Source organism: Populus euphratica, unplaced genomic scaffold (assembly GCF_000495115.2).
Source record: "Populus euphratica unplaced genomic scaffold, PopEup_1.0 scaffold110.1, whole genome shotgun sequence".
Taxonomy (NCBI): Eukaryota; Viridiplantae; Streptophyta; class Magnoliopsida; order Malpighiales; family Salicaceae; genus Populus; species Populus euphratica.
This window is the reverse complement of record NW_011499904.1, coordinates 938,018-962,519: the sequence shown is the minus strand read 5'-3', so window position 1 is coordinate 962,519 and position 24,502 is coordinate 938,018. Positions and strand designations below refer to the sequence as shown.

General features: G+C 34.6%; 3 protein-coding genes across 3 annotated transcripts; 2 read left to right on the top strand and 1 right to left on the bottom strand.

The window, feature by feature from the left end:
• The first annotated feature begins 1,679 nt into the window (after positions 1 to 1,679).
• Positions 1,680 to 9,068, top strand: RAN1 (copper-exporting ATPase / responsive-to-antagonist 1 / copper-transporting ATPase (RAN1)). Its single transcript, XM_011037169.1, has 9 exons — positions 1,680 to 2,173; positions 3,194 to 3,808; positions 4,200 to 4,629; positions 5,041 to 5,366; positions 6,152 to 6,210; positions 6,315 to 6,657; positions 6,809 to 7,003; positions 7,107 to 7,364; positions 8,168 to 9,068. Exons 1-9 carry the CDS (start codon positions 1,844 to 1,846, stop codon positions 8,642 to 8,644), a joined length of 3,033 nt encoding a protein of 1,010 aa, XP_011035471.1. The 5' UTR covers positions 1,680 to 1,843; the 3' UTR covers positions 8,645 to 9,068.
• A 3,938-nt stretch (positions 9,069 to 13,006) lies between these two features.
• On the top strand, positions 13,007 to 13,962 carry LOC105133256 (uncharacterized). The gene has a single exon (XM_011037168.1). It carries the CDS (start codon positions 13,104 to 13,106, stop codon positions 13,767 to 13,769), a length of 666 nt encoding a protein of 221 aa, XP_011035470.1. The 5' UTR covers positions 13,007 to 13,103; the 3' UTR covers positions 13,770 to 13,962.
• Positions 13,963 to 18,055: 4,093 nt separating this feature from the next.
• LOC105133292 (phosphatidylinositol/phosphatidylcholine transfer protein SFH11-like) lies at positions 18,056 to 23,369 on the bottom strand. The gene is made up of 11 exons (XM_011037222.1): positions 22,254 to 23,369; positions 22,039 to 22,138; positions 21,612 to 21,878; positions 21,383 to 21,460; positions 19,183 to 19,284; positions 19,052 to 19,101; positions 18,827 to 18,935; positions 18,587 to 18,655; positions 18,298 to 18,438; positions 18,187 to 18,228; positions 18,056 to 18,100 (listed from the first exon to the last, which is right to left on the bottom strand). Exons 1-11 carry the CDS (start codon positions 22,637 to 22,639, stop codon positions 18,056 to 18,058), a joined length of 1,389 nt encoding a protein of 462 aa, XP_011035524.1. The 5' UTR covers positions 22,640 to 23,369.
• Positions 23,370 to 24,502: the final 1,133 nt, after the last annotated feature.

Genomic DNA, 24,502 nt, shown 5'->3' with positions numbered 1-24,502 from the left:
TACACTCATTATAATTTAAAAATAATTGTTATTTAAAAAAGGTTAAATAAGTTAAAAACAACACAAATAAAATGTATTAATTAAAATATAAAGTTAAAAGTTAGTCTAAAAAAGATATATATAAAAAATATTTATTAAAAAAAAAAGAAGTAAAACATTATTGGATCGGGTAAGTCAGATCCAACTCTAGGCTCATCAAGGCTTACCCCTATGCATGCAGGCCTTTAATCCTTTCTTTTAAGTTAACAGGAATAAATAAATGACAAACCATCTATTTTATTTTGTTTTGGAAAAAATAAATAATACCTTGCATAGATTTCTCTAGTTCCAACCTATCTGGTAACAAAATAAAATAAAATAGAGTTTATATCTTTTAATATAGAAAATGATTTGCAATTTATTTTGACTTGAATACGTAGAAAATACCATAAAAACCTTAATAAGCTAATTTATAACCTTAAATAATAATAAAAAAACCTTAAAATCTAATTTTAACTCGAAATAAAAAATCTTTCCAAACTTAGATATACTTTTTAGCTACTTTCAAAATAAAAAAACACCTAATTCGAACTCCTTTCATTATATAAAATTATTTTATCAAAAAAATTTATTATTTTAGTTGCTAAAATCATGGTCAATAACAAATTTTTTAAATCCAAGAAGTCCCTCTTTTTTACCCAACTAAAAAAATAAAAAATAAGAAAAATAAAATTTGATGTTAAAATTAAATTTTTTTAAATTAAAGTGATTGGTTAAGCAAGAGCTAAAAAAGATAAGGGACTAAAAATTTTTTTTAAATAAATTTCAATGTCGTCATTTATTTTATCTGTTATTTTCACTTCAATCATTTATCTTTCAATTCAATATTTTTTTTTAGAAAAATATGCAATTAGATATTAATTTGAATTTAAAAGAGTTAAATAATAAAAAATAAATTTTTAAAAAATCACTACTCTAATCCATAATATATAAAAAAGGTGAGGTAATGAATAATAACGTGGATACAGAGCTATTTTAGTTTCTTATAATGTTTGTAAATGACCATGGTCACTTAATCAAGATTGCTCACGCAGACAACACTTTAAATGGTCATGCTAAGAAAAGATTGGCGGCGATCATGTCCATTAATGCATCTTCTCTCAGAGATAAGCTGCTGCTGATACTGTGTTTGATATGATAGCAGAAATAAAATTATATAAAAATAACATTATTTTTATTTTTTTAATTTTTTTTTTAATATTAATATATTAAAACTATTAAAAAACATAAAAAATTAAAAATTAACAAAACAGTGGTTAAACTGCTACACTAAACTGTCCCTGAAACAAACTCGATCTATAATGGTTATAAGAATTATTTAATATAAATTTCACAATACATTAAATTTAAATTAATTTTTCCATTCAAATTAAATACAAATGTCAATGTCTGAGCAGGAACACTTAAAATACAAGGACACTATTTTTTTATTAATAGAAAAAGAAGGACGAACCAACTAAATAAAAATTATTGTAAATTATTAGGTGTAGACTATAAACGGAAGCGACAGAGACGCCCACAGGCTGAAGCAGAGAGGCAGTACAGATTACAAAACCACCAACCATGCAAGTACAGAGGGCAATTATGTACTTACACAACTTCTTTTTTCCGAGTCGTAGTTGAAAAAAAGTCGATGTCCCAGCCAATAAATCTTCCCTCGTAGCCCTCTCCCTCTTCCCATCTCTCTGGCCGTTCTCTCTCCCAACTTCTCTCAATCTTCCGTTTTAATTACTTCAGTTCCCTCTGATATATCTAGAGAAAAAGAGGTTGGCTCTGCGTGTGACCCCAATTGACGTCACCTAGAATGAGAGACCTACAGTTAGCCCAGGTTGCTGGAACTTTGAAATCCCCTCCGGCCATGATTTCCGCCGGCGAAGGCGATGCTGATGACATGAAGGAGGATGTTAGGCTTCTTGATTCTTATGAAAGCCTTGGAGATAATGATAATTCGCATAGAATTGTGATCGATGAAGATGGGCTTAAGAGAATTCAAGTGAGAGTTACAGGGATGACTTGTGCTGCTTGTTCCAATTCTGTTGAATCAGCATTGAAGAGCGTTAATGGGGTTTTCAGAGCTTCTGTTGCTTTGCTTCAAAATAAAGCTGACGTCGTATTCGACCCTGCTTTGGTTAAGGTAGGTTGGTATTCTCGGCGGTGGCTAAATTGAAAAATATTACGATTGAATTTTTATTTTTTTTGTGGCGTTTGATTGTTAAGTAGGAGATGAGTTATTGTTAGTTCTTAGAGATTCTTAGCTTTTAATTAGTTAGTAGCTTTGATTTTATTTTGGTTATTTTGAAATTTTGTTTTGCTGAATTGGATCATATTTTATTGCTCAATGTGAAATAGTTTTAGATTTTCAGTTTGGGTTTGGTTATAGATGATGGTGGATTGGAAGTTGTTTTTATAGCATGGTGTTTCGAACTGAATGTTCTAAGTTTTAAAGCCGAGCTGAATATCTTACTTTTGACTATTAAGCTCTAGGTTGGTTTCCTTATCGCTATTGAGGTCATATATTTTCAACCACGGCTTAATTTTTTTCTTAATGTACATTCATGGATCATATATCATATAGACTTGATTGAGGAACTTCTTTGTGGTTACAGTACTTCTGATGTTAGAAAAGATCTAAGATGACATATTAGGCCTAAATGATGAGAAAGGTATGATTTGACATTGCTATTGATAAAGCAGAACAACAGGACATCCTATATTACCACTTACTCTGGATGCATTCAGGTTAAAGATTTCTTGCTCTTACATTTCCCTTTTTGAATACACTCAGAAAGTTCGACTTTGAAATTGTAGGTCCCCATTTTCTGAATACATTTCTTGCTATGGTTGGTGGTTTGGTAAATTGAAATATTCAGGTACTCAAAAAAATTGTAAATTGTATGTTTTATAGATTGATTGCAATGCTTCAAGTGAATGTCAAGGTTATATATTTGTGGCTCATGAAAGAGGGTTTCCACAGTTGTTGAAAGACACCTAGATAACAGGATCGCTGAGATGTTTATATAACTGTGAGAGATTTATGTCACATGGTTTCCTTCTCTGAATGGCTTAAGTGAACTGCATGGGCTTTTACTTTGTGTGGCTTAACCGCTGTTAATGTAAATGTACTGATGTATTTTATAAATGCCTCTGAATTCAGGATGACGATATCAAGAATGCAATTGAGGATGCAGGCTTTGAAGCAGAGATTCTATCTGAACCCATTAAATTAAAAACAAAGCCAAATGGAACCCTTTTGGGGCAGTTCACAATTGGAGGTATGACCTGTGCTGCCTGTGTAAACTCTGTTGAAGGCATTTTGAGAGATCTTCCTGGTGTCAAAAGGGCTGTGGTGGCTTTAGCTACTTCTTTAGGGGAAGTTGAGTATGACCCTATTGTCATTAGCAAAGATGATATAGTGAATGCTATTGAAGATGCTGGCTTTGATGCATCTCTTGTACAGAGCAGTCAACATGATAAAATTGTACTTGGAGTTTCTGGGATATTCAGTGAGGTGGATGTACAGCTTTTAGAGGGAATACTGAGCATGCTTAAAGGAGTAAGACAATTCCGTTACATCTGGATATCCAGTGAACTAGAAGTTCTCTTTGACCCTGAAGTTCTAGGTTCTAGATCCTTGGTTGATGGGGTTGAGGGAGGGAGCAATGGGAAATTTAAATTACATCCCATTAATCCTTACTCAAGAATGACTTCTAAAGATGTTGGAGAGACCTCTGTTATGTTCCGACTTTTCATTTCCAGCCTGTTTCTTAGTGTGAGTATTTTCTTAACATGCTAATGGTTTTGATTATCTCTTCAATAGTGTACTTCTAATGTTTTTTCTTTCTTTCTTTATGTTTATGTGTGTGTGTGTGTGTGTTGGGGTTGGTTGGTTGGTGAGTATGTTGAGGTTAGTTTACAGTTGGTATCATTGTCTACCTGCTTTCATACACAAGTGTGCGCACTATATCTCCTGGTTTCTTCCAAGGACTGAGGATAATTGAAAAGGCATTATATGTTAATACATTCTTTGGGAATCTTGCAATGGTGACATCTTCTCTTTGAACACTTGGAAAGCCCATATAGGCATCTGTTTGTTTCTTTGCTGGTCTGTTTTTATTTTTTACTGTTTTATTAATTATTGGCATTTGATGAATTGTATCCAGATTCCCATCTTTTTCATGCGAGTAATTTGCCCTTATGTACCACTGTTGTCTTCCTTGCTGCTCTGGCGCTGTGGACCCTTCCTAATGGGTGATTGGTTGAAGTGGGCATTGGTGAGTGTTGTTCAATTTGTAATTGGGAAGCGCTTCTACGTGGCAGCTGGTAGAGCCCTTCGAAATGGTTCAACCAATATGGATGTTTTAGTTGCATTGGGAACTTCAGCCTCATACTTCTACTCTGTTTGTGCACTACTATATGGTGCAGTCACTGGCTTTTGGTCTCCAACATATTTTGAGACAAGTTCCATGCTGATTACATTTGTATTGTTGGGGAAGTATTTGGAGTGCCTTGCCAAGGGGAAAACGTCAGATGCTATCAAGAAGTTAGTAGAACTTGCTCCAGCAACAGCACTGCTGGTTGTCATAGACAAAGGTATTTTTTCGATCTTTCCTTTTTAAATTTTTGCACCTGAGATATGATTTGAAATTATCTCATCAAAAAGTTTTCACAATGAGCTATAGCCAATATCAAAACAGAGACAAATTCCCCTCAATCTTAATCAGGCTAAAAATAATAAAAATGAAGTACCAAAACCATTGAAAAGCTAGGGCCCTGTTTGGTTTTGCGTTTCAAAAGCGCTTTTGAAAAAAATTGAATTTTTTTTATTTTTTTCTTTGCTTCAAATTAATATTTTTTTGGTGTTTTTAGATCATTTTGATGCACTGATATAAAAAATGATTTTTAAAAAATAAAAAAAATATTATTTTGATACATTTATGAGTGAAAAATATTTTAAAAAGCAATCACAGCCATACTCTAAGTAAATTTTGGTTCGTTTTCTAGGTGGAAGGTGCATTGGAGAAAGGGAAATAGATTCATTACTTATTCAGCCTAGTGACACATTAAAAGTTCTTCCTGGTACCAAAGTTCCGGCTGATGGTGTGGTTGTATGGGGTTCAAGTTACATTAATGAAAGCATGGTGACTGGTGAATCTGCACCTGTTTTGAAAGAAATTAGCTCATCAGTTATTGGAGGTACGATGAATTTACACGGCGCTCTTCACATAAAAGCTACTAAAGTAGGATCAGATGCTGTTTTGAGCCAGATAATTAGTTTGGTTGAGACAGCCCAGATGTCCAAAGCTCCAATTCAGAAATTTGCAGATTATGTAAGTATCACCAAGTGGCTTTGGCTTGGATCTACTTTACCACTATTGTTCTTCTGGTAGAAATTTTTTATGGAATATGCCATCTGCTTTGGGAAGAATTGCAGTTCCTGTTGCTTGCCTATCTGTAGTAACTGAATGAGTTTTCATGCACTAAGTAAACCGTACCTTTGTTAAACACTTGTTTGCTGTTGCCAAACATGTCCTTGCTAAATTGCCAATCCATATTCTTATGTGCCAAATATATGCTATGCATTAGCTTAATTGTCTCTTATTTTGATGTAAAAAGGTCCAATTTCAGTTGTATTAATGTTAATTTGAGCTAGTTTTCTTGGGATGAGGGAGACACTGCTATGATCAGAATAAAAACTGGCTTTAAGACTGCCAGTTTTGTCTTTCTGGAATATTTTATAGTTCATGTTGCTGTTGGCTGTTTTTACAAATAAATTGTCAAGGGGATTATGTATTACTTGATATAAAAGTTCAGTCAATTTTTTAAATCTCGTAATCCAGTTTTTCTTTGTCTGTTCCCCTCCACTGAATTACTGGTATTGCTAGATCTCGGATAGAAGGAAACCAATAGGATATTTTATCTCGTTTGGACATTACTTGCTAAAACCTTCTCACTTGTGTCTTGTTTTATATACATATCTGATTGTTCATTTCTTTCTGGCCACTCTTTTTTCCTTAGGCAATCATTGGTGTTATTATGCATATAGACAGATATGTACTCAGATTGCCTTACTCTTTAATATTCTTCTTATACTAGATGTCTCTATGAATTGCAGGTGGCAAGCATTTTTGTTCCTATAGTTGTTGGATTGTCTTTGGTGACATTCTTTAGCTGGTAAGTTCATCGCTTGTTTTGCTTTGTTGATGTGGCATCTTATTTTTTTTAATGGTTGTATTCATAAATTCTTTTGATTAAATACTTTCTGTAATTGTTTGCAGGTACATTAGTGGAATTTTGGGAGCTTACCCAGCAGAATGGCTTCCAGAAAATGGCACTTACTTTGTCTTTTCCCTAATGTTTTCAATCTCAGTTGTGGTAATTGCATGCCCATGTGCACTTGGCCTGGCAACACCAACCGCTGTCATGGTTGCTACTGGGGTTGGGGCTAACAATGGTGTGCTGATAAAAGGAGGAGAAGCTTTGGAAAGGGCCCAGAAGATTAAGTACGTGATATTTGATAAAACAGGTACTCTAACCCAGGGAAAAGCCAGTGTTACTGATGCAAAGGTTTTCACTGGAATGGGCCGTGGAGAATTTCTCAGATGGGTGGCCTCTGCAGAGGTGATTTTTTGCTTGTCAAATGTATCTTTGCATGTGTTTGCGTGTGATGATTATGATGTGTGCATACACAACCTATGAACACCCCCCCCCCCCCCACTCAAAAATATAAAAACAATCTCTGATTCTCCATTACCTTGTTTACATGTCTCAGGCTAGCAGTGAACATCCACTGGCAAAAGCAATAGTGGAATATGCACGTCATTTCCATTTCTTTGATGAACCTTCAGCAACCAGCCAAACCCCCAGCAGAGAGTCTGCAATCTCTGGGTGGCTTCTTGATGTCTCAGACTTCTTGGCTCTTCCTGGAAGAGGTGTGAAGTGCTTTGTAGATGGAAAACAAGTTTTGGTGAGTTCCTTGGCATAATAAATATGTAACACATTACAGCTTGAATCTCGAGAAAAATGTTCAATCACTTCCGGGAATACTCATAGGACTGTATTCTTAACAGGTTGGTAACCGGAAACTTATGACTGAGAATGGAATTGCCATTCCAGACCAAGTAGAACATTTTGTAGTAGAGCTTGAAGAAAGTGCAAAGACAGGTGTCCTTGTTGCATTTGATGACAACATAATTGGTATTTTGGGGATTGCAGATCCATTAAAGAGAGAAGCTGCTGTAGTGATAGAGGGCCTTCTGAAAATGGGTGTCAACCCAGTCATGGTGACAGGGGATAATTGGAGGACAGCACGCGCAGTTGCTAAGGAGGTTAGTATATTTTCTATAATACCTTGCACATAATTTTTTTCCGGAAACTCTGACCTACTTTCACAAAGAAATTTTCACACAATTTTGAACAGTTTGTAGATCCATGACTGAATTGAATGAAACAATCACTTTGTTGTCATCCCCTCTTTCGTGAAACTAGACACCAACGTTGTGGAAATATGATCTCCCTATTTATGCGTCCTGGTTCTGATCAATCTTTACTATTTCTCTTGATCCCACAAGACAATAGAATCTAAAGTCCTTCCTTAATTGATGTCTGACCTTTTGCTGTGGCAGAATTATTATCATTTTAATCTTCACCGATATGATTTTTTTCAATACTTCACATGAAGTGAAAATTTTGCACTACAACGTGTTTTCAAACAGTTCTAGTAGTGATTGTGGAACCCACATGAAACCATAATAGTTTCCTAGTTTTGCTGAATAAGTAACTGTTGATTGCTGGCATCATTGGCTCATTCCCTCTCATTTGTGCTGTTATTAACAGGCCTCTTTTTGAACCAAAGTGCTCCATCACCAGCTTCATGTTGGTCATTGTTATTATGCTATATGGCTCTTTATATGCTGATTTTAGCTGCACTTTGCCTACTTACTTGGAGGCTAAAACCAAACTTAAGCTATTTTTCTGTGTGAAAAAAAAAAAATTCGATTTACATCGGGTGGGCTTTATATTTTGGCTGTAATGTAAATAACCTGTAGTTTTCCTTCTATTGTTTGGAAGGGAATTTTTTTCTTTGTTCATTTTTCTTTTCAAGTAAACCTAAAGACTTTTTGCTGAGCAGGTGGGCATTCAAGATGTCAGGGCTGAAGTAATGCCAGCTGGCAAAGCTGATGTTATCCACTCATTTCAAAAGGATGGAAGCATCGTATCAATGGTGGGTGATGGCATCAATGACTCGCCTGCTCTAGCTGCTGCAGATATTGGTATGGCAATTGGGGCAGGGACGGATATTGCCATTGAAGCTGCTGACTACGTGTTGATGAGGAATAACTTGGAGGATGTAATCATAGCCATTGATCTCTCAAGAAAAACCTTCACTCGCATTAGACTGAATTATATTTTTGCCATGGCTTACAATGTGATCGCAATACCTATTGCTGCCGGGGCTCTATTCCCTTTTCTAGGGATCATGTTGCCACCATGGGTAGCCGGTGCTTGCATGGCTCTCTCATCTGTAAGTGTTGTGTGCTCTTCTTTGCTTCTTCGAAGATACAGAAAACCCAGACTTGCCACCATCTTGGAAATGACCGCGGAGTAGAAAGAGAGAAAAACAAGAGCTGTAGTTGTCAGATCCCTTCTCTAGAGATCATGTCGCCACCACGGGTAGCCGGTGCTTGCATGGCTCTCTCATCTGTGAGTGTTGTGTGCTCTTCTTTCCTTCTTCGAAGATACAGAAAACCTGGACTTGCCACCATCTTGGAAATAACCACGGAGTAGAAAGAGAGAGAAACAAGAACTCTAGGTGTCAGATCTGTAGGGAAAAAAAAGAGAAGAAAACGGAGATGAAGAGGAGGATGGCACATAAAATTCTCAATTTTGTATCTATTTTTCTTTCTTTCCCACACTGTTATACGCCGAGGGGATGCAATTCATTACCCGAAATGTAAATGTACTTGTATAATGTCATCATTGTTGTATTTTCTTGTGGTCTTCCCATTCAATGAAAAGGGTTTGGTTCGCTCTCTCTCTCTCTTTCGTTTGTTGTACTCTGACAGTTAATTGATGTGAAAATAATCTTGGTTTCTGGACATTGAAAGAATTCGTGGAAACTACTGTTGGGGTGGCTTGGTTCACCAGCGATGCTGTATTGCTGGACAATGTACACCTAGGGTTTTAGAGTTGAAGTCACCTGGACCTCCTTACGGCGCAAGAGGCTTGTCAACTGGCTTTCAGAACGGGACTCTCTCTCTTTAAAGTGAGTTCCGGTTCGTGTGAAACTGACTCTAGGAGGTGGGAGGATATGGCTGCAGTATTTTTATTTTTTTTTCTTAAATCAATAAATTAAGATCACAGCACCAAAACTGCCACAGTAGCAGCAAGGCGGGAAGTAAGCACATCAAGACAATAATTATTTATTTTTTGAATAGCCGAGACAAGGCACCCGCATGAACCGTGTGGGCTTTGACACAGGCAATATTATAGATAAAATTCGAGAACAAATGCAATGGCTGTGTGGGAGAAGCAAGAGATCAGAGTATAAAATCATTGATTGATGCTGGTAGAATGAAGGCGCAGCAATCTTCACCAGTCCACCAAGGTGCCACACCCGCAAAGTGATCAAATCAAATTTCTTTATGTATGGGATGAAACATGTACAGTATTATATTATATAGACCAAGTCAAGTCTAAAAAGGTTTGTTGGCAGTAAATCCGTTCATATAATTCAACTGTTATCGGAGAGATGATAAGTTCGATCTGGAAAATTGTTTATCTCACCGGTCCCTGTTCTGCACCTACCGCTGTGGTCCAAGTCAACACTACACTTGAAGCTCGCTTTCATTCCACACTTGACGAAAGAAAAGTAGTACGCCACAGCTTTGTCTACTCTCTAGAAAGATGTGCTTTCAACTTTCAACTTTCTGGGTGTTTTTTTTTTTCCGTAATTGAGTAAGGCCACCTAAAACAGAAGGCTTTTCAATTCTAGCCATTAGTTTAAAACCTTCCACTGTTATCCTTCTATTTCCCAAAACTTCCAATCTTGCGCCTCAATATTCAACAGCTTACCTTTTGAATTTGTTTCTTGAGTTTTTTTTTTTTTTAAGGTTTTATGAGATAATATATATTTCTAGATTTCAGACAAACTAAAGCAAAATCTGAACAAACTAAAAGTCAACTCTTATTTAGTATAAAGCTAGCTGTTTCTTTCTTTTCCCTCCCCATGACAAGCCTTTATTAGGATTGAATGGAGTGGATTTCGAGATTAAATTTGAAGTTATTTGAGAATTAAGGACTAGATAGAAAAAAGAAGGGCTTGAACTTGGGTGAGATGAAATCCAAGACTAAATTAAAAAGTTATTAAAAATGAAGGACTAAATTATACAAACAAAGCAAAAAGTTCCCGGCATATGTATTAGATGTTCTAGCATGTGAGAGGAGCTGCCATATGAGGGTGGCACTCGCGACTTCCTTCAACCTTTGATGCCGGCCTTTCTTGATCCCATTAGTATTGTTTTGATGGAGTCTTTCTTTCAAAACGCTGTGTGATGTTAATGAAGCTTAAATATGATTATAACAACTAATTTGTTTTCTTTTACTTTTCTTTTTATTTTTTTCTCATTCTGTTGGCTTCCATGTCTAGTTTCTTCTCGGTCACAAAATAGGGTTGCATTTTTTCTTTTTTTCAATATCAATGCTAGTGCCTTTATCTTTAGTCCTTTGTAAAACAAAACACTTCAAATTATTTTTTCACAAAATTAAGCACCAACTTCAAATTAAGATGTTTTTCAAACTGGTAGAACTTTATATCAAGCCAATCAAAGTAAATTATAGAGCCCAATCTCGATTAAATGCATTGCGTAAAGATTGAATCAGATAACAAAAAAAATTATGGTGATGGAAAAAAAGGGAAGCACGGAAAAAAGGACAAACAATGAATGAACAATAGAAGGGACAATAAAAAACCTAGCTATTTGATCTTTTTACTTAATTAATGACGGCAGATTCAATTTTTGTTTTTAATAATTAAAGGGGCAACATTGGGAAGAACCGAACTAGGGGGGTATAAGTGGAGCATTGAAGAATCTACGAGGGCAAAAACATAGTTTAGCGAAAAACAGGAAGTTGGTAAATAATCATTCCAAGTCTTGGATAACAATCAGGGCGGTGTGTATATTCAATTTCTGAAGCAATCGCTTTGAACGGCATTATAATAGAATTGACTTGTAAGAGGATCAATTAATGAAGTTGCCTTCCTGCTTAAACTACACATCGACTCCCTGCCCTACAAACATGGCCATCGGTAAGGACGTCAAAGTTGATAGTCAACTAATTAATCAATACATGCCTTTCAGACACTGTTGTGGACCTGGAAAATGACCTTTGGTCAAAACCACATCTCTTCCACCTGCTTGCTTTGAAAGCTATCTAGTGGCTAAACCTTGTTGGAATCATAGAATTTCCAGGCAGTTTCCTAATGCCCAACTAATCCTTAATCATAGAGAGCAGGGCATTTGCTTTAAATGGGAACAAAATCCTAGCTAATCCATAAAATAAACGCCACTGCCTACTTCATAATCCCAGCCAATCGTTAAAAAAAAAACAGAATATACATCAGTGCCTACGTCAAAGCTTCGATACCATCGATCATCAGGTTTATGTGAAACGAGAGAATTGATTAGTCTGCTGATACCATTTTGTGGGAGAGTGACGGCACAAAACATCAATCAGTAGCAAATTCGAATACTGAATAAAGGACATATATATCGTTTTCAACCCTGTCCTGCATTAGCTAGCAGCCTTCATTAATTCAATAGATGTTCATATTGATAATTCTAAGAGCTGGAATTCCCAAGAAATTTACATGGTGGATATATTCCCTCGAAAACAAGATCATGACATTAATGAATTGCTGATCCGGTACATGCACATATATATACCTCAATTTCATGTAAAAGAAATTCAAGAAACACATTTATGACAGTTGAAAAATACCAATCAATACCGTGCGCTGATGAATGACTAAGTACATTAATTGCCAAAGTCAAATGGGGAAATCATCCATTGGTCCATTCTGATCGACAACAGTTTTTTAAATATTTTGATAAATTAATCTTTCTTATTATAACTAAACTATACCTTAAAGTATCCGAGAAGAAACATATTCCTAACGAATAAATACAAAAGAAGAAAAAAAGGAAAAATACAAGAACAAGAACGAAGGGAAATGGAACGTCCTCTTTACTTCTCTTGCATTGAATTGAATCTGAAGGTACAAGAGTACATTCAAACCCCCTAGGATGTTTGATTCTAGTCAAAAGAGACTAAGGGTGGTCATTCTTAGACGCTTGATTCAACAATGTCTTTGGTTGAATAATTATTATCTGAAGGTACAAGAGTACATTCAAACCCACTAGGATGTTTGATGCTAGTCAAAAGAGACCAAGGGTGGTCATTCTTAGACGCTTGATCCAGCAGTGTCTTTGGTTGAATAAATATAATTTTCAACATCTATTATTCTGTGTAGGCTATAGAACTGTTTCGAAAATCAAGGCATTGCTTTTGGTTTCTCAAAACAAAGGGCCAGGTGTTTGATATCGACGAGGAGAATTGACGCAGAAGAAACTAATAAGGGAGAGGTGGTGGTTTGGGGTTGCAAATCACGGTAATAAAAAGCAGTGCTGCATTATTTTGATGAATCTATATTAATTTAAGCAAGATATTCTGACCAAGAAGCTAAGACCATCTCGAATGAACCCGAAGATAAACTACTAAAAGTCTAAAGGTGATTTTGACTCTCTGGTATTGTGATCTCATTGACAAAAACAGTTGTTGCTTCCAGGAAACTACACTCGCTTCGGCCTTAGTGGCCCAGTTTGTCTCTCTCCCAAGGAATAGTCAAGAGTAAGCACAATTACTTTGACTGCAGATGGTCTTCTCAGTATATATATGACTTGAGGTTTACATTTGTATTTGTTTGCTCTCCATGCTAAATAACACGGCTTAATAGAGTGCCAGACAGGCAATTTAAGATTACAATCAGAGCCACCGTGAGTGACTCTATGGCTAGTTCGTCGAGTGATTGGGTGCAACTCTATGAACAAGCCAATATTCATGGACAGGCAACACCTTCCTTTGGATTCTCAGATGCCACCAATGTTGCAACCAGTGGTGCATCGCATATCATAAATCCAAGCAGTTCAATTACATCAAGTGCTGGTGATCAGACGTTGACCTCTAAAGGTTGTGGGTCGAAGCCAATCAAAAGGAGGTCTAGAGCTTCTAAGAAGACACCAACCACCCTGCTCACTGCCACCACCGCAAATTTCAGAACCTTGGTGCAACAATTCACTGGCTGTCCTATTAATCCCATTTCAATCGGGAACCAAAAGGGTCCAATCAACTTGAATTTTGGACTTGGGAGTGCACAAGATCATAGCTACGCGACTGCAGAAATGGCACCTTTTGACAACATTTATTATCATGGGCAATCTCAGATGCAAGAACGACAGCAACCGAGGGAAAACGCACAGCAACTGCGCCAGGACCAAGGATTTCTTGATCATCTTCCTAATAGTAGTGCTTACTTCTCAATGTCTAGTGACCTTGGACCTAATTTAGACAGGCCAGCTGATGATGGGCTTTTCAATATGGACGATATTACTTTGCAAGAGCTTGCTAAGGAGTCTTTCTCGGATGAAAATATGAATAATATTGATTGCTTTTAGGGATGGTTAACCATATATATCCAGGTGCGGTTTTGTTCGTAGAATCTCCTCTTAGAGCTGTATTGTATGTTCATCTATCGATTTCCACAGGCATGTATGCTATTTTCTATTTATTAATTCCTCATCCAAATAACATAGGAAAAGGAATTAAGACTAAGACTATATACTATATATTACATTTTCATTTTTTTAATCAAACAGAGTAGGATAGAGCTGAATCTTAGTGAACAGTGACACCATAGACCAAAGTTATGATTAACTGCAGGCTATTTGGTAAGAGAAAAAACAAATCACTGGAGTTTTGGTCAATTGAAACCTAACCTTTCATTTATCTGATTTTGATTCCTAGCCCACGATTTTTTTTTTCAATTCATTTTTGTATTGTTGTATTGAAACTGCTGGCATAGCAAACAATTTTAAGCTAATTTATGATGATTTGGTTGGGATTTCATTCTTATGCCAGGGGCGAGAATGCATATCCTACTGCTCATCAATGGGATGGTGATGATGACTTCCTTTAAAATTGAACGTTTTTACTTGGTTATTTTTCTGGCACATGCTCGATTCTTTTGCATGCCCAACTCAGATTACACTGAAGTGTTTGGATTTTCTTGATTTACCGGGGAGTTGGCACACAGAAAACAACGATTCTTTTCTGATGCTATATATATATATATTTTTTTTTTCTCACCCCATATGAGTTGGCACACAGAAAACAACGATTCTTTCTGATGCTATTGATGGAAAATTAGAAATGGGAAGTGTATATATATTTTCTCACCCCATGGCACTTTGAATAATCCTCTAATATCCATACATCAATTAAACCACGTTGCACATGACTTAAGGTAATTGTTCATCCATCTTTCGGAGACTTATTTCTGTCACAAATATCATATTTCAATGTAAAATTATTTTCTTTTCCTTCCTAGAATTCAATCCTCTAAAATACATGTAATAATCCCTAATTTACTGTCTTTAATCCCTAATTTATTGTCTATAATAAATACAATAAATACAAGATATTCTGTTACAATTTAGTTATCATATATTATTGATATTCTTGCCATCATATACATTGACATCCCCCCTCAAATTGATGCTAGCCGATCAAGAAGCATCAATTTGTCAATCATGAGACATCAGCTGTCTGATGCTCGGTAGAAACATGAGGTAGTGTAAGAATATTATGATCAAGAGCTTCATGAATGTAGTGACAATCAACTTTAATATGTTTAGTGCGTTCATGAAACACATGATTAGTAGCAATCTGAACAGCACTTGTGTTATCAGCATGAAGAGGTGTAGGATTGTGCTGAGGAAAATCAAGTTCACATAGTAAACCCTCGAGCCACACAATTTCAGAACATGCAGAGGACATAGCTCGATACTCAGATTTTGTGGAAGATTTTGAGATTCGGTCTTGCTTTTTGCTTTCCATGAAATTAAAGCATTTCTAAGAAACATACACTACCCAGTAATAGACCGGCATGTATCCATGCACCCTACCTAATCTGCATCACTATAACCTGTTAATTGTAATGAATTATCGCAGGAAAAAATAATCCTCGCCCAGATGTGCCAACACCCTCTTTGCTCAAGTGTTTTGAAAAGTACTAACGAAGAACGGAAAGGTGAACAATTAAGCAGTCGCAATGGGGGCTTGCCTGCCGTACTAGAATCTGTGAGTGAATAATCAAGCAGTGACATTTGAATTCGATGCCTGACACTTTGCTAGATATTAATCTTAGGCCGTTCATTCTAAAAACCGCAACTTGTTGAGTTTCAAACCAAATCAGTGGATCGAAAAGGTTAAAATAGAATTACACCCGCAAGCATGGCCCAAGCATCTGATATAAATTCTTTGACAACCGCATCTTCTTCGACTGATTTAGAATTCTAGCCTTTTGAATACAACATACATTCTTCCATCTGCATCCGTCACTATCTTCTACTGGAACCTTTAAAATGTGAGTATGACTTCTCGTGAAGAGCAATTGCAAGAATAGAACGATTCTCACGCCAAGATTTGTTTCCGGTCAAATAAATAATCCCTTGATTATTTGAATATAGAGTCAATCTAGGCACTAGTCACTGAACCCCATTTGCAACTGAGGTTACACTTTAAGTTTTGTCAAAATATAATTTTTTGTATTTGAAATTATTATTTTTTAATATGTATTAGTGTTAAAATTAAATTTAAAAAATGAAAAAAATTAAATTCTATTTTCAATAAAGAGTTAGAAATTTAAAGAAGAAAAATCTCAATTTTAATGAGTTCGAATTACCATCCTTTATCCCATGAAAGAAATTCAACCGCTTGATCAAACCTGCAATGCGCACATTCATTTGATGCAAAGAGAGAGGAGCCCAAACAGTTGACTGACTTGTTGTACTGCAAAAGAAATATCTGGTCGAGTGATAGTTAAATAATTCAAACTGCCCACCAATTGCCTGTATATGGAGGGATCAGGTAACAGGTCACCATCATTCTGATAAAGTTTTAAATTAATCTCGAAAGGTGTAAGAACGCTATTCTCTTGAGCCCAAACAGTCAATAGCAGTCGCTCCCACCTTGCCTCATCAATGTGACTGATGACGTTCTTTCTCTATAATTTCACCAACATGCGTCAGATAGTGATAAAAAGGAGAGGGGAGGAGGAGGAAACGTTGAAACCAAGATATAATGGGAGAGAATCGAAAAATGTAGTAATGAAACTGTACATTTGACGATAAGAAAAAAAAAAAAAAAAACTTATTTTTTGGGCTGGCCCGATCGGCTATAAGGTTGCATTTGTTTTTTACCGGTTTTTGTATTTACAGTAAATGGTATTTGGTAACTAACCAAAAGTGTTTTGTACTATTATGCTGTGATATTCATTAAAAAATTAAGTTTAAAATATAATTTTTATTAAATAGTTTTTATATATTTTTTTATTAAGTTTCGTAAAACCCTGTTTGTTTTTTTAAAAAATTAAATTTTTTTTATTTTTTTACTTCAAATTGATATATTTTTGGTGTTTTCATATCATTTTCATGTGTTGATATCAAAAATATTTTTTAAAAAATAAAAAATATTATTTTGATATATTTTCAATTAAAAAATACTTTAAAAAATGTCCATAACTATACTTCCACCAAATATTTTATATATGTTTTTTACTGTATATAAATTTCAATTATAATTTTTATCAAACACATATTAAAATCTAACTAACTATAAATAATTATATTTTTAAAATTACAACTATAAAAATTATTTTGAAATTCGGACTTCATCCAAATAATTAGAAATTCTATTTGATAGGCCCAGCCCAAACAGGTAGCATTGCTACCTAGCATGCCCATATTTTTCTTCATATGCACTTTTTCATGCATTAAAGGCTAAAGTTGACAAGGAAGAGACAGGAAAGAAGAAAAAGAGATAAAGAAAGAGTCATAATAAATATATTAAAACTTTAATTTTGATATTATTAAAATAATTAAAAAAGGTCTTAATAAGGCAAATTTAATAATATATTAAAAAATAATTTTTGAAGAATGGAATGAGCCACATGCATTAGTTAAAGTCAGAATATCAATGACCCAAACAATTAGAATTTCATCCCAAACATATTAAGATATTCCTATATCTAGGTAACTAAAAAACAATATTAAATCCAATTTTAAATTAAAAAAAATCGAATGATAAGAAAAAGGGTTGAACCTTTTCCTTGCATAAGCAATCAAGTTCTCTATTCTAGTAAGAAAAACGAGTTGTATATTTATCTATTGTTTAAATTTAATTTTTATTTTTTTAATTATTTTAAATTAATAAAACTTCATGAATTTTACTAAACTGAGCATGAGACGAGTGACAAATCATTTTCTCAATACTGTGAGATCCCCTTATTTAAGCATTCAAAACATACCACCAAACATATATTAAAGAAAAATAATCCAAGGATCAAAATAATACAAGCAAAAGGATCTATTTTATAAAAAAAATATTATGGTTACAATTCATATGTTTTGTCTCTATCTCCCTAGCAAATCTCGGTTTGTTTTTTTTTTTTTTTTTTGATAATTGTAATGTAATAGGATTGAAGTGTAAAAGGAGTATTTTATTTCTTTGAACTTCTATTATTATCTCCTAATTTTTCAATTCAGCACATACTATTGTCTAAACAAAAAAATAATGTACTAATGTCATTATCTTTTTCCACGTGGAAGTAAAGGTAATTTTTTATCTATTTATTTAAGGAAAATGGTTCCTCGACAAGCAATTAAGTAGCTGGCTTAGAAGTTTAGACTCCCAATGCTTTTATTTGTTGTTCAAGTCGTTCCAGCACCTGTGGGGGGAAAGGAATGATTAGATAAACAAAACTTGATGAGAGCTAAATTGGCAGCAGGACACCACAAACATTTCTAGGCTCACCGCCTTCGTGCTGTCAAGAGCAGTTTTCAGTGCTTGGATTTCCTGCAACACAACCGATTTATTCAGCATCACTACTTCCTGTCCGAAGCAAGTTATGTGAATATCACTCACTTTGTTGGTGTCCACAAGTGCACGTTCTAGTGCCTGGATTTTCTGCGCCTCGGTTTTTCCAGCATCTTTGGTATCCTCGTGTTCTCTGTGTTCTTCTCGGGTGAGGCTTGCATCACCGGAATCTTCATTTTGGCCAGTACCCTGCATTATTCAGCGAGTCAAATGTTGGCTGATAGGTTCGAATTTTATCGTATCTTATTAAAAGCACCAATCCAGAAGCCTGCAGGCAATGAATTGATCAATATTGCAAGTGTCATAAGAAATGTTGAATAATTTGTTGATTAATTACCATAGCCTCCTCTGAAGCGACACCTCTGTTTGATTCAGTATTGTAAATCTCCTCTGTTATAGAAGTCAACTGCAGGGAACAAGTTAAATATTCACAGGAAGTCTCGGATGAGTTTTAAAATATAAAAATTTATTATTTAATGTATTTTAATTAAAAAAAAACATTTTGAAAAGTAATTTAATAAACATTTTAATAAACACTACCCTAAAGAAAGTATTTCATGGTAGTTAAGAAGATAACCTGAAGCATTTCTGCAATTTCTGGGTTCTGCCAGGGTCCTTTATCACTAAACAGGCAACCACCATAATCAGAACATGTGCAGTTCCCTCCAAGAAAACTTGGCAAATTACTGTGAAAGAAAATAGGAAAACTTAGCGGTGCTAACAAGTGAAAGGAACATTCAGATCCAAAAGTAGCATGCACATGCTTTTCAGAACAGTAATACAAGTGCCAAAAACTTGCCACCTTTGATCAATAACTTCAAGCAGGCTGCTTAGATAGTTACATCCCAAAACCTGCAATTGAAACAAACACGCGATTCATGCAGCTTGAGAAGGGATTGCAATTGTGTTTTTCAATGGGAGAAAAATCCTTACATGAATCTTCGCTAATGTGCGCGCATCAAGAAAAGCCCTGAGTGCTTTCCACAGCATCCTGAACCCATTTCCAGCATTGACTATAAAGAGCCGATTCAGAGTCTGGGGATTTCCATAGCAAAAGATTATTAATTAATATTAATTCATAGAATCAGGAACATGCCAAGCTTAACAACAGCACCACTTGGTCTTCCTGGACATAAGCATAACCCCCATCCTGCTTTGCACAAACAGAACAATGGGAAAGCTTTTTATATATATATATCAATACATTAATATATATTTAAAAAATTAATCTATTTTAGGATTTGTAATTCATGGTATTCATTAATTTGTAGTTTTCAATAAGGCTTTATTAATCTTCAACACTCACAAATTGCGTAACTTACTATCCATCTTAGCTTAACTTACAAATCATATTAGAGGGACCACACATGTTTAATTAGTTAATGGAAGTTTAAGATATATTATGCCCAGTTTCATGATAATAGAAGAGCACAATTGATTAAAAAGTTAAATTAGAAGGAACATGGGCCATAACCCAAAAAGGGAGGCATGCATGGCCCCACAAAACGAGACCCGTTCACCCATCTAATCAAATAAAACTAGGCACTGAAGGACTTGGCCTAGCGGTGGCAGGAGTCTCGCTCCTTCCGCTGCTATGGGTTCGAGCTCTGGAGTTGCACGCCTGTCAGCCCCGCGCTGCCTTACCTGCCTGCTGGGTTTGCAGGGTATTCAGTGGGCCGTGGGAATTAGTCGTGGTACGCGCAAGCTAACCCAGACACCCCACGTTAATAAAAAAAAAAAAAACTAGGCAACGTGTCGTCATCGGTGAGCCCCCGACCACCTCTAATAGCCAAAAAAGCATGTTCAACGTCCCTAACCTAGAAAATCTTATTTTCCATGTTTTTTTTTATTATATAAAAACATTTAAGAAACACTTATAAACTTCTCTAAACTCATTTTTAGGCTCAAAACATTTTATAATCAGTAAAAAAACTGAAAAATCATCCCAAATCATAAGTATTCTCGAGTCTTGATATATCTATCCTATTATGATAAAAAATTTAAAATGCTTTCTCATCATTTGAAATTATTTATATTGACTTTAGTTGTTTTTGTTGCTAAAATAAGCTCAATTAAAGGTGATAAAAAAAACTGATTAAATTAAAAAAATTAAAAGAAATAGAAAAAATTGAACCATGAAAAAACAGATTACAATTTTAAAAAAATCAATCTATTCGGTTTCGATTTTATAAGCCTGAAATCAAAAGAGAAGAAAAAATCAAGTCAAATCAGAAAAACCGAGTCAAACCAAAAAAATCAAACTAAATTAGTTTGAACCGGATTTGGTTCTAAAAACCAAATCAAACCGAATTAAAATCAGTTATTTTAACTAGTTTTGATTTTTCTAAAAAAATTTCAATTTAATTATTTTTTTATAAAAATTAAATTGAATTGAAAATAATTACACTAATCTTAACTAATAACTTGCTCCCTCATCTCTCTAGTTTCGTAGTCACTTTTTTTTTTACTCTCAAATCTATGAATCTAAATATAAACAAATTAAAGTTTTGAACTAAATTATATGACTGTCAAACTAAAGGGATCGACAAAGATTTTGACAAAAAAAAAAATGAAGGCATAATTCTTCAAAAAGGTTGCCTCCACGGTGGTGTAGAAGGAAAGGTCCGCATGTCCCCCCCGCCCCCCCTTCAAATTCAGTTTAAGTCCCTTTACTTTTAATTTTTCAAAATAAAAAAATTCAAGCAACTTTTTCACAAAATCGAGGGCTTACCAAACTTTGATTGGATTTAAAATAGAGTTAGCTGAAAAGATGGATACTTCAAAATAAATATTATGCTCGCTGAAAAAGAAAACATTGAAACTGAACAAGAAGTCCTGGACTTGTTATAATATCACAGTACCATTTTCTTTTCATTTCTCCTTGATTTTAAAAGATCGTAACTCTTCTACATTAAGAACATGTTTATTTTTGGAGAGAGAACCGTGTTATAAAATTTTAAAAAAAATTTTGCTTGAAATTTTTTTATTTATTTTAATATGCTAATATCAAAAATAAATTTTAAAAAATTAAAAAAATATTATTTTCATCAATTTTTAAATATAACATACTTTAAAAAACAACTAATATCATAATATTAAACACTATCTCTAAATCTTTAAACAAAAATATTACCTCTGGGTAGTAGTTGCTATCGATTTTCAAAATTTCCATGAAGAGACACCTCGCAGGCTTTGAGAAATTGGACATGCCCTAAACAAAGGCAAGAATCAAACTATTGATCAGGACATGCCACAGAAAAGCTTGGAACTAAAATTAGTATCAAGAAAACTTTATGTTTCCCCCGACATCAACAGAAACGAGAGAGGGAATGACTTAAAAGTACAGGATATGTGACACTCACCACTCCCTTTACATCCAAGATACTTGTGGTGGATGCTATATGCCTTTTTGCTGCAATTGAACATGCAGGGAATCTCAAATTTAATGTCTTCTCCTGTTCGGACACGTGATACTTGACAAATCTTTCAATGGTAGTTGCCTGTACCAGGGAATTAATGTCTGCCATTCCAATCCGTTCAATATATATCGGTCTTCCATACCTATCAACCCCATGATATCCATGAGGATAACATTTCTTTACTTCTGCATATTCTTCGAACTTAAATTCCTGCAGTGAGTTCCAAACAAATGAATCCCTCGAAGAATTTACAGACAAAGGCAACAGTCGAGCCTTGTTAAGATCGAGGATTCGGTGGAGGTCGAATTTAAAGGGAAGGTTCGATTTGAATGTCAAACGATGTTTGGTAACAAATAAATTCGGCCTTCACCTTTGGAATTGCATCAACCCCATATTCCTCACGCCACTTGAGATAATTCACATATGTGTCCTTTGCTTTCGAAAAATCAAAGTCTCTCATTCGGAGAAACCTGACACGCATGTAACATTAAACACCATCGACTCATGATAGAATAAGCAGTCAATAACTAAGAATATTTCTGTGTAATTTATCATTAAAACTAAAACTGATACCATCAAACTTACCGTAAAAGAGTATGATAATCATTGTGCTTCCCCGTTAAGTGACCTTCAACAAAAAGCAGTTCGCGGAAAGAATCAATAAGCTTTTCATCTTTTGGATCATGAACTCCTTCAAGGACTACTCGCAAGCTTTTGCTCTTTCCAAGTTTCTTCAAGGAGTCCCGAATCCTGAGAGGGTAATTTAACATTGACTTGATGCCTGGTTTTCGCAATGAAGATGGTTTATTTTCTTCCGGAAAACGGAGACGCCAATGAGATTCAATGGGTGGATGGATTGATTTTTCCCTTCCTTCTGTAAATTGAGAACTCTTCAAGTCCGAAGTTTCCTCACCTTCTCCACTGCCTCTCGAGATGATTATGTCCCGGTAAGTCTCCTTTGGTCTAAACATCTGTGCTAATATCCATTCACCTCAATGCGTGCACACGTCGAAAAGACTTAACGACAAAAGATCACTAAAATCTGTTTCTGCAGAATCCAATTCTATTTACTCATCTAGAAACTATTATATGGCCTATCTAGGACAAAAATAACCAAAATTCGAAGATCTCGCTCTATTAGTCTGGCGTTTGCAATGACATTTGCTATCAAAATTCAAGTGCAGGGTTTAAGAGATCAATTTGAAGCTCAAATGTAATAGAGAATTGATCAAATTTCAAGATATCATCTCTCAAGCCATCCAATCAAACTCTACTACGGAGAGCGAGAAAGGTGAAGGTACCACTAAAACTATTAAGGCACACAATAACGGAAACTGGTTACAGCTTACAATGAAAACAAGAGTGATAATAAATAAATAAATTTACATGAACAATTCCATAAACCATTAGAGTGAGTAGTATTTGTTGAAGCGGAAGGAGACGGAAGAATTTGAGCTTGCCCAAGTTAAGTGAACATGACAGCTTTAAACGGAGAGAAATGGAGAAAACTGTATTATGTACGGCTGGGAAAAAAGAAAACAAAAAAGCAAAATGACGGAGGAGAACGAAAACTCAGCAGAATATTAAATAATTAAGAAAGCATCGAATGCAATCCAATGCTTACTTGGTCTTCACGATTGGGTTCTAACTTTTCTCTTCGGAATATTTCGTTACCAAGTAACCTCTTCTTTTTTCTTTTTTTTTGTTTTTTCATGTTGATAACCAAACAAATTTACAAAGGTTAGTGTTGTTTTTTAAAAAAATTAATTTTTTTAGTAGTTTTAGATCATTTCAATATGATAATATCAAAAATAATTTTTTAAAAATAAAAAAAATATTATTTTAATATATTTTTAAATAAAAATTTTTTAAAAATAACCACACTTTCCAATAAACTTAAAAATGGTTACATAAACATGGCATCAAGAACTTTTAACGGTAAATTCTCTTCAAACTTCCTCAAAGCCCAGAAAAAACATGAAATAGCCCACTCTGGCCGATTCACAGGTCCAGGGTGTAAGGCTAAACACTTGATTGATAAGCATAATCCAATCCACACAGGCGATGCCGATAACCATATACGGCCATTAGCAGCCCATCCCCAGAAAGAAAAAATCCAAGTCTTTTCATAGGATATAATTTTTTAGAAATAATCTTTACGGTATTAGTTTCATGAAGTATGAATTAGAATTTGAAAATTTTATATTTCTAAGCAACGTCAATAAAAGAATTTGGCTATCGTTTGTGATCACAAAGGGATGACGTCAATAAAAGAATTTAGATCATAATTGAATTTTTAAATTTCAGATTTTAAGCTAAAGGTTTGGGGGATTAATGTGATTATCTCCCGTTTTGTATAGTATATATACATATACGTAATGATGAAACAGCTTCGGAGTATAATAGGAGCAAGAATCAGAAGAACTACATTAGTTCCATCATTTTATCTTTAAATTATTTATGAAAGGGAAAAAAATCAATTTTACAGAACGACTAAATTAGTTTGCATTGTAAGTTGTCATATTTAGAGAGTTCAAATAGGTAATAACCTGTAGTTTAAGGCACCAGCGTTTCACAAAAAAATACTTTTTTATTTAAAAATAATTTTTTATTTTTTAGATTATTTTTATATGTTGATATAAAAAATAAATTTTAAAAATTAAAAAAATATTATCTTAATGTGTTTTTAAATAAAAAGATATTTTTAAAATAATAACTAAACATTACCTAAAATTTTTAAACTCATGTAGTTCTTTTAAAAAGAAAATATTCAATAATTCTATTGAAGTAGACTACATAAACATTAAATTGTAGGTCGAACCAAACATTATTTC

What these genes read in the sequence shown, in the direction of transcription:
- LOC105133292 (XM_011037222.1), bottom strand. Translation starts at nt 22,639, where the DNA reads ATGTTTAGACCAAAGGAGACTTACCGGGACATAATCATCTCGAGAGGC. An exon ending in GATTATCATACTCTTTTACG is followed by an intron (nt 22,139 to 22,253) that starts GTAAGTTTGATG and finishes CATGCGTGTCAG; the next exon opens with GTTTCTCCGAATGAGAGACT. An exon ending in CACTTGTGGACACCAACAAA is followed by an intron (nt 18,229 to 18,297) that starts GTGAGTGATATT and finishes GTTGTGTTGCAG; the next exon opens with GAAATCCAAGCACTGAAAAC.
- RAN1 (XM_011037169.1), top strand. Translation starts at nt 1,844, where the DNA reads ATGAGAGACCTACAGTTAGCCCAGGTTGCTGGAACTTTGAAATCCCCT. An exon ending in TTTCCAGCCTGTTTCTTAGT is followed by an intron (nt 3,809 to 4,199) that starts GTGAGTATTTTC and finishes AATTGTATCCAG; the next exon opens with ATTCCCATCTTTTTCATGCG. An exon ending in CACGCGCAGTTGCTAAGGAG is followed by an intron (nt 7,365 to 8,167) that starts GTTAGTATATTT and finishes TTTGCTGAGCAG; the next exon opens with GTGGGCATTCAAGATGTCAG.
- LOC105133256 (XM_011037168.1), top strand. Translation starts at nt 13,104, where the DNA reads ATGGCTAGTTCGTCGAGTGATTGGGTGCAACTCTATGAACAAGCCAAT.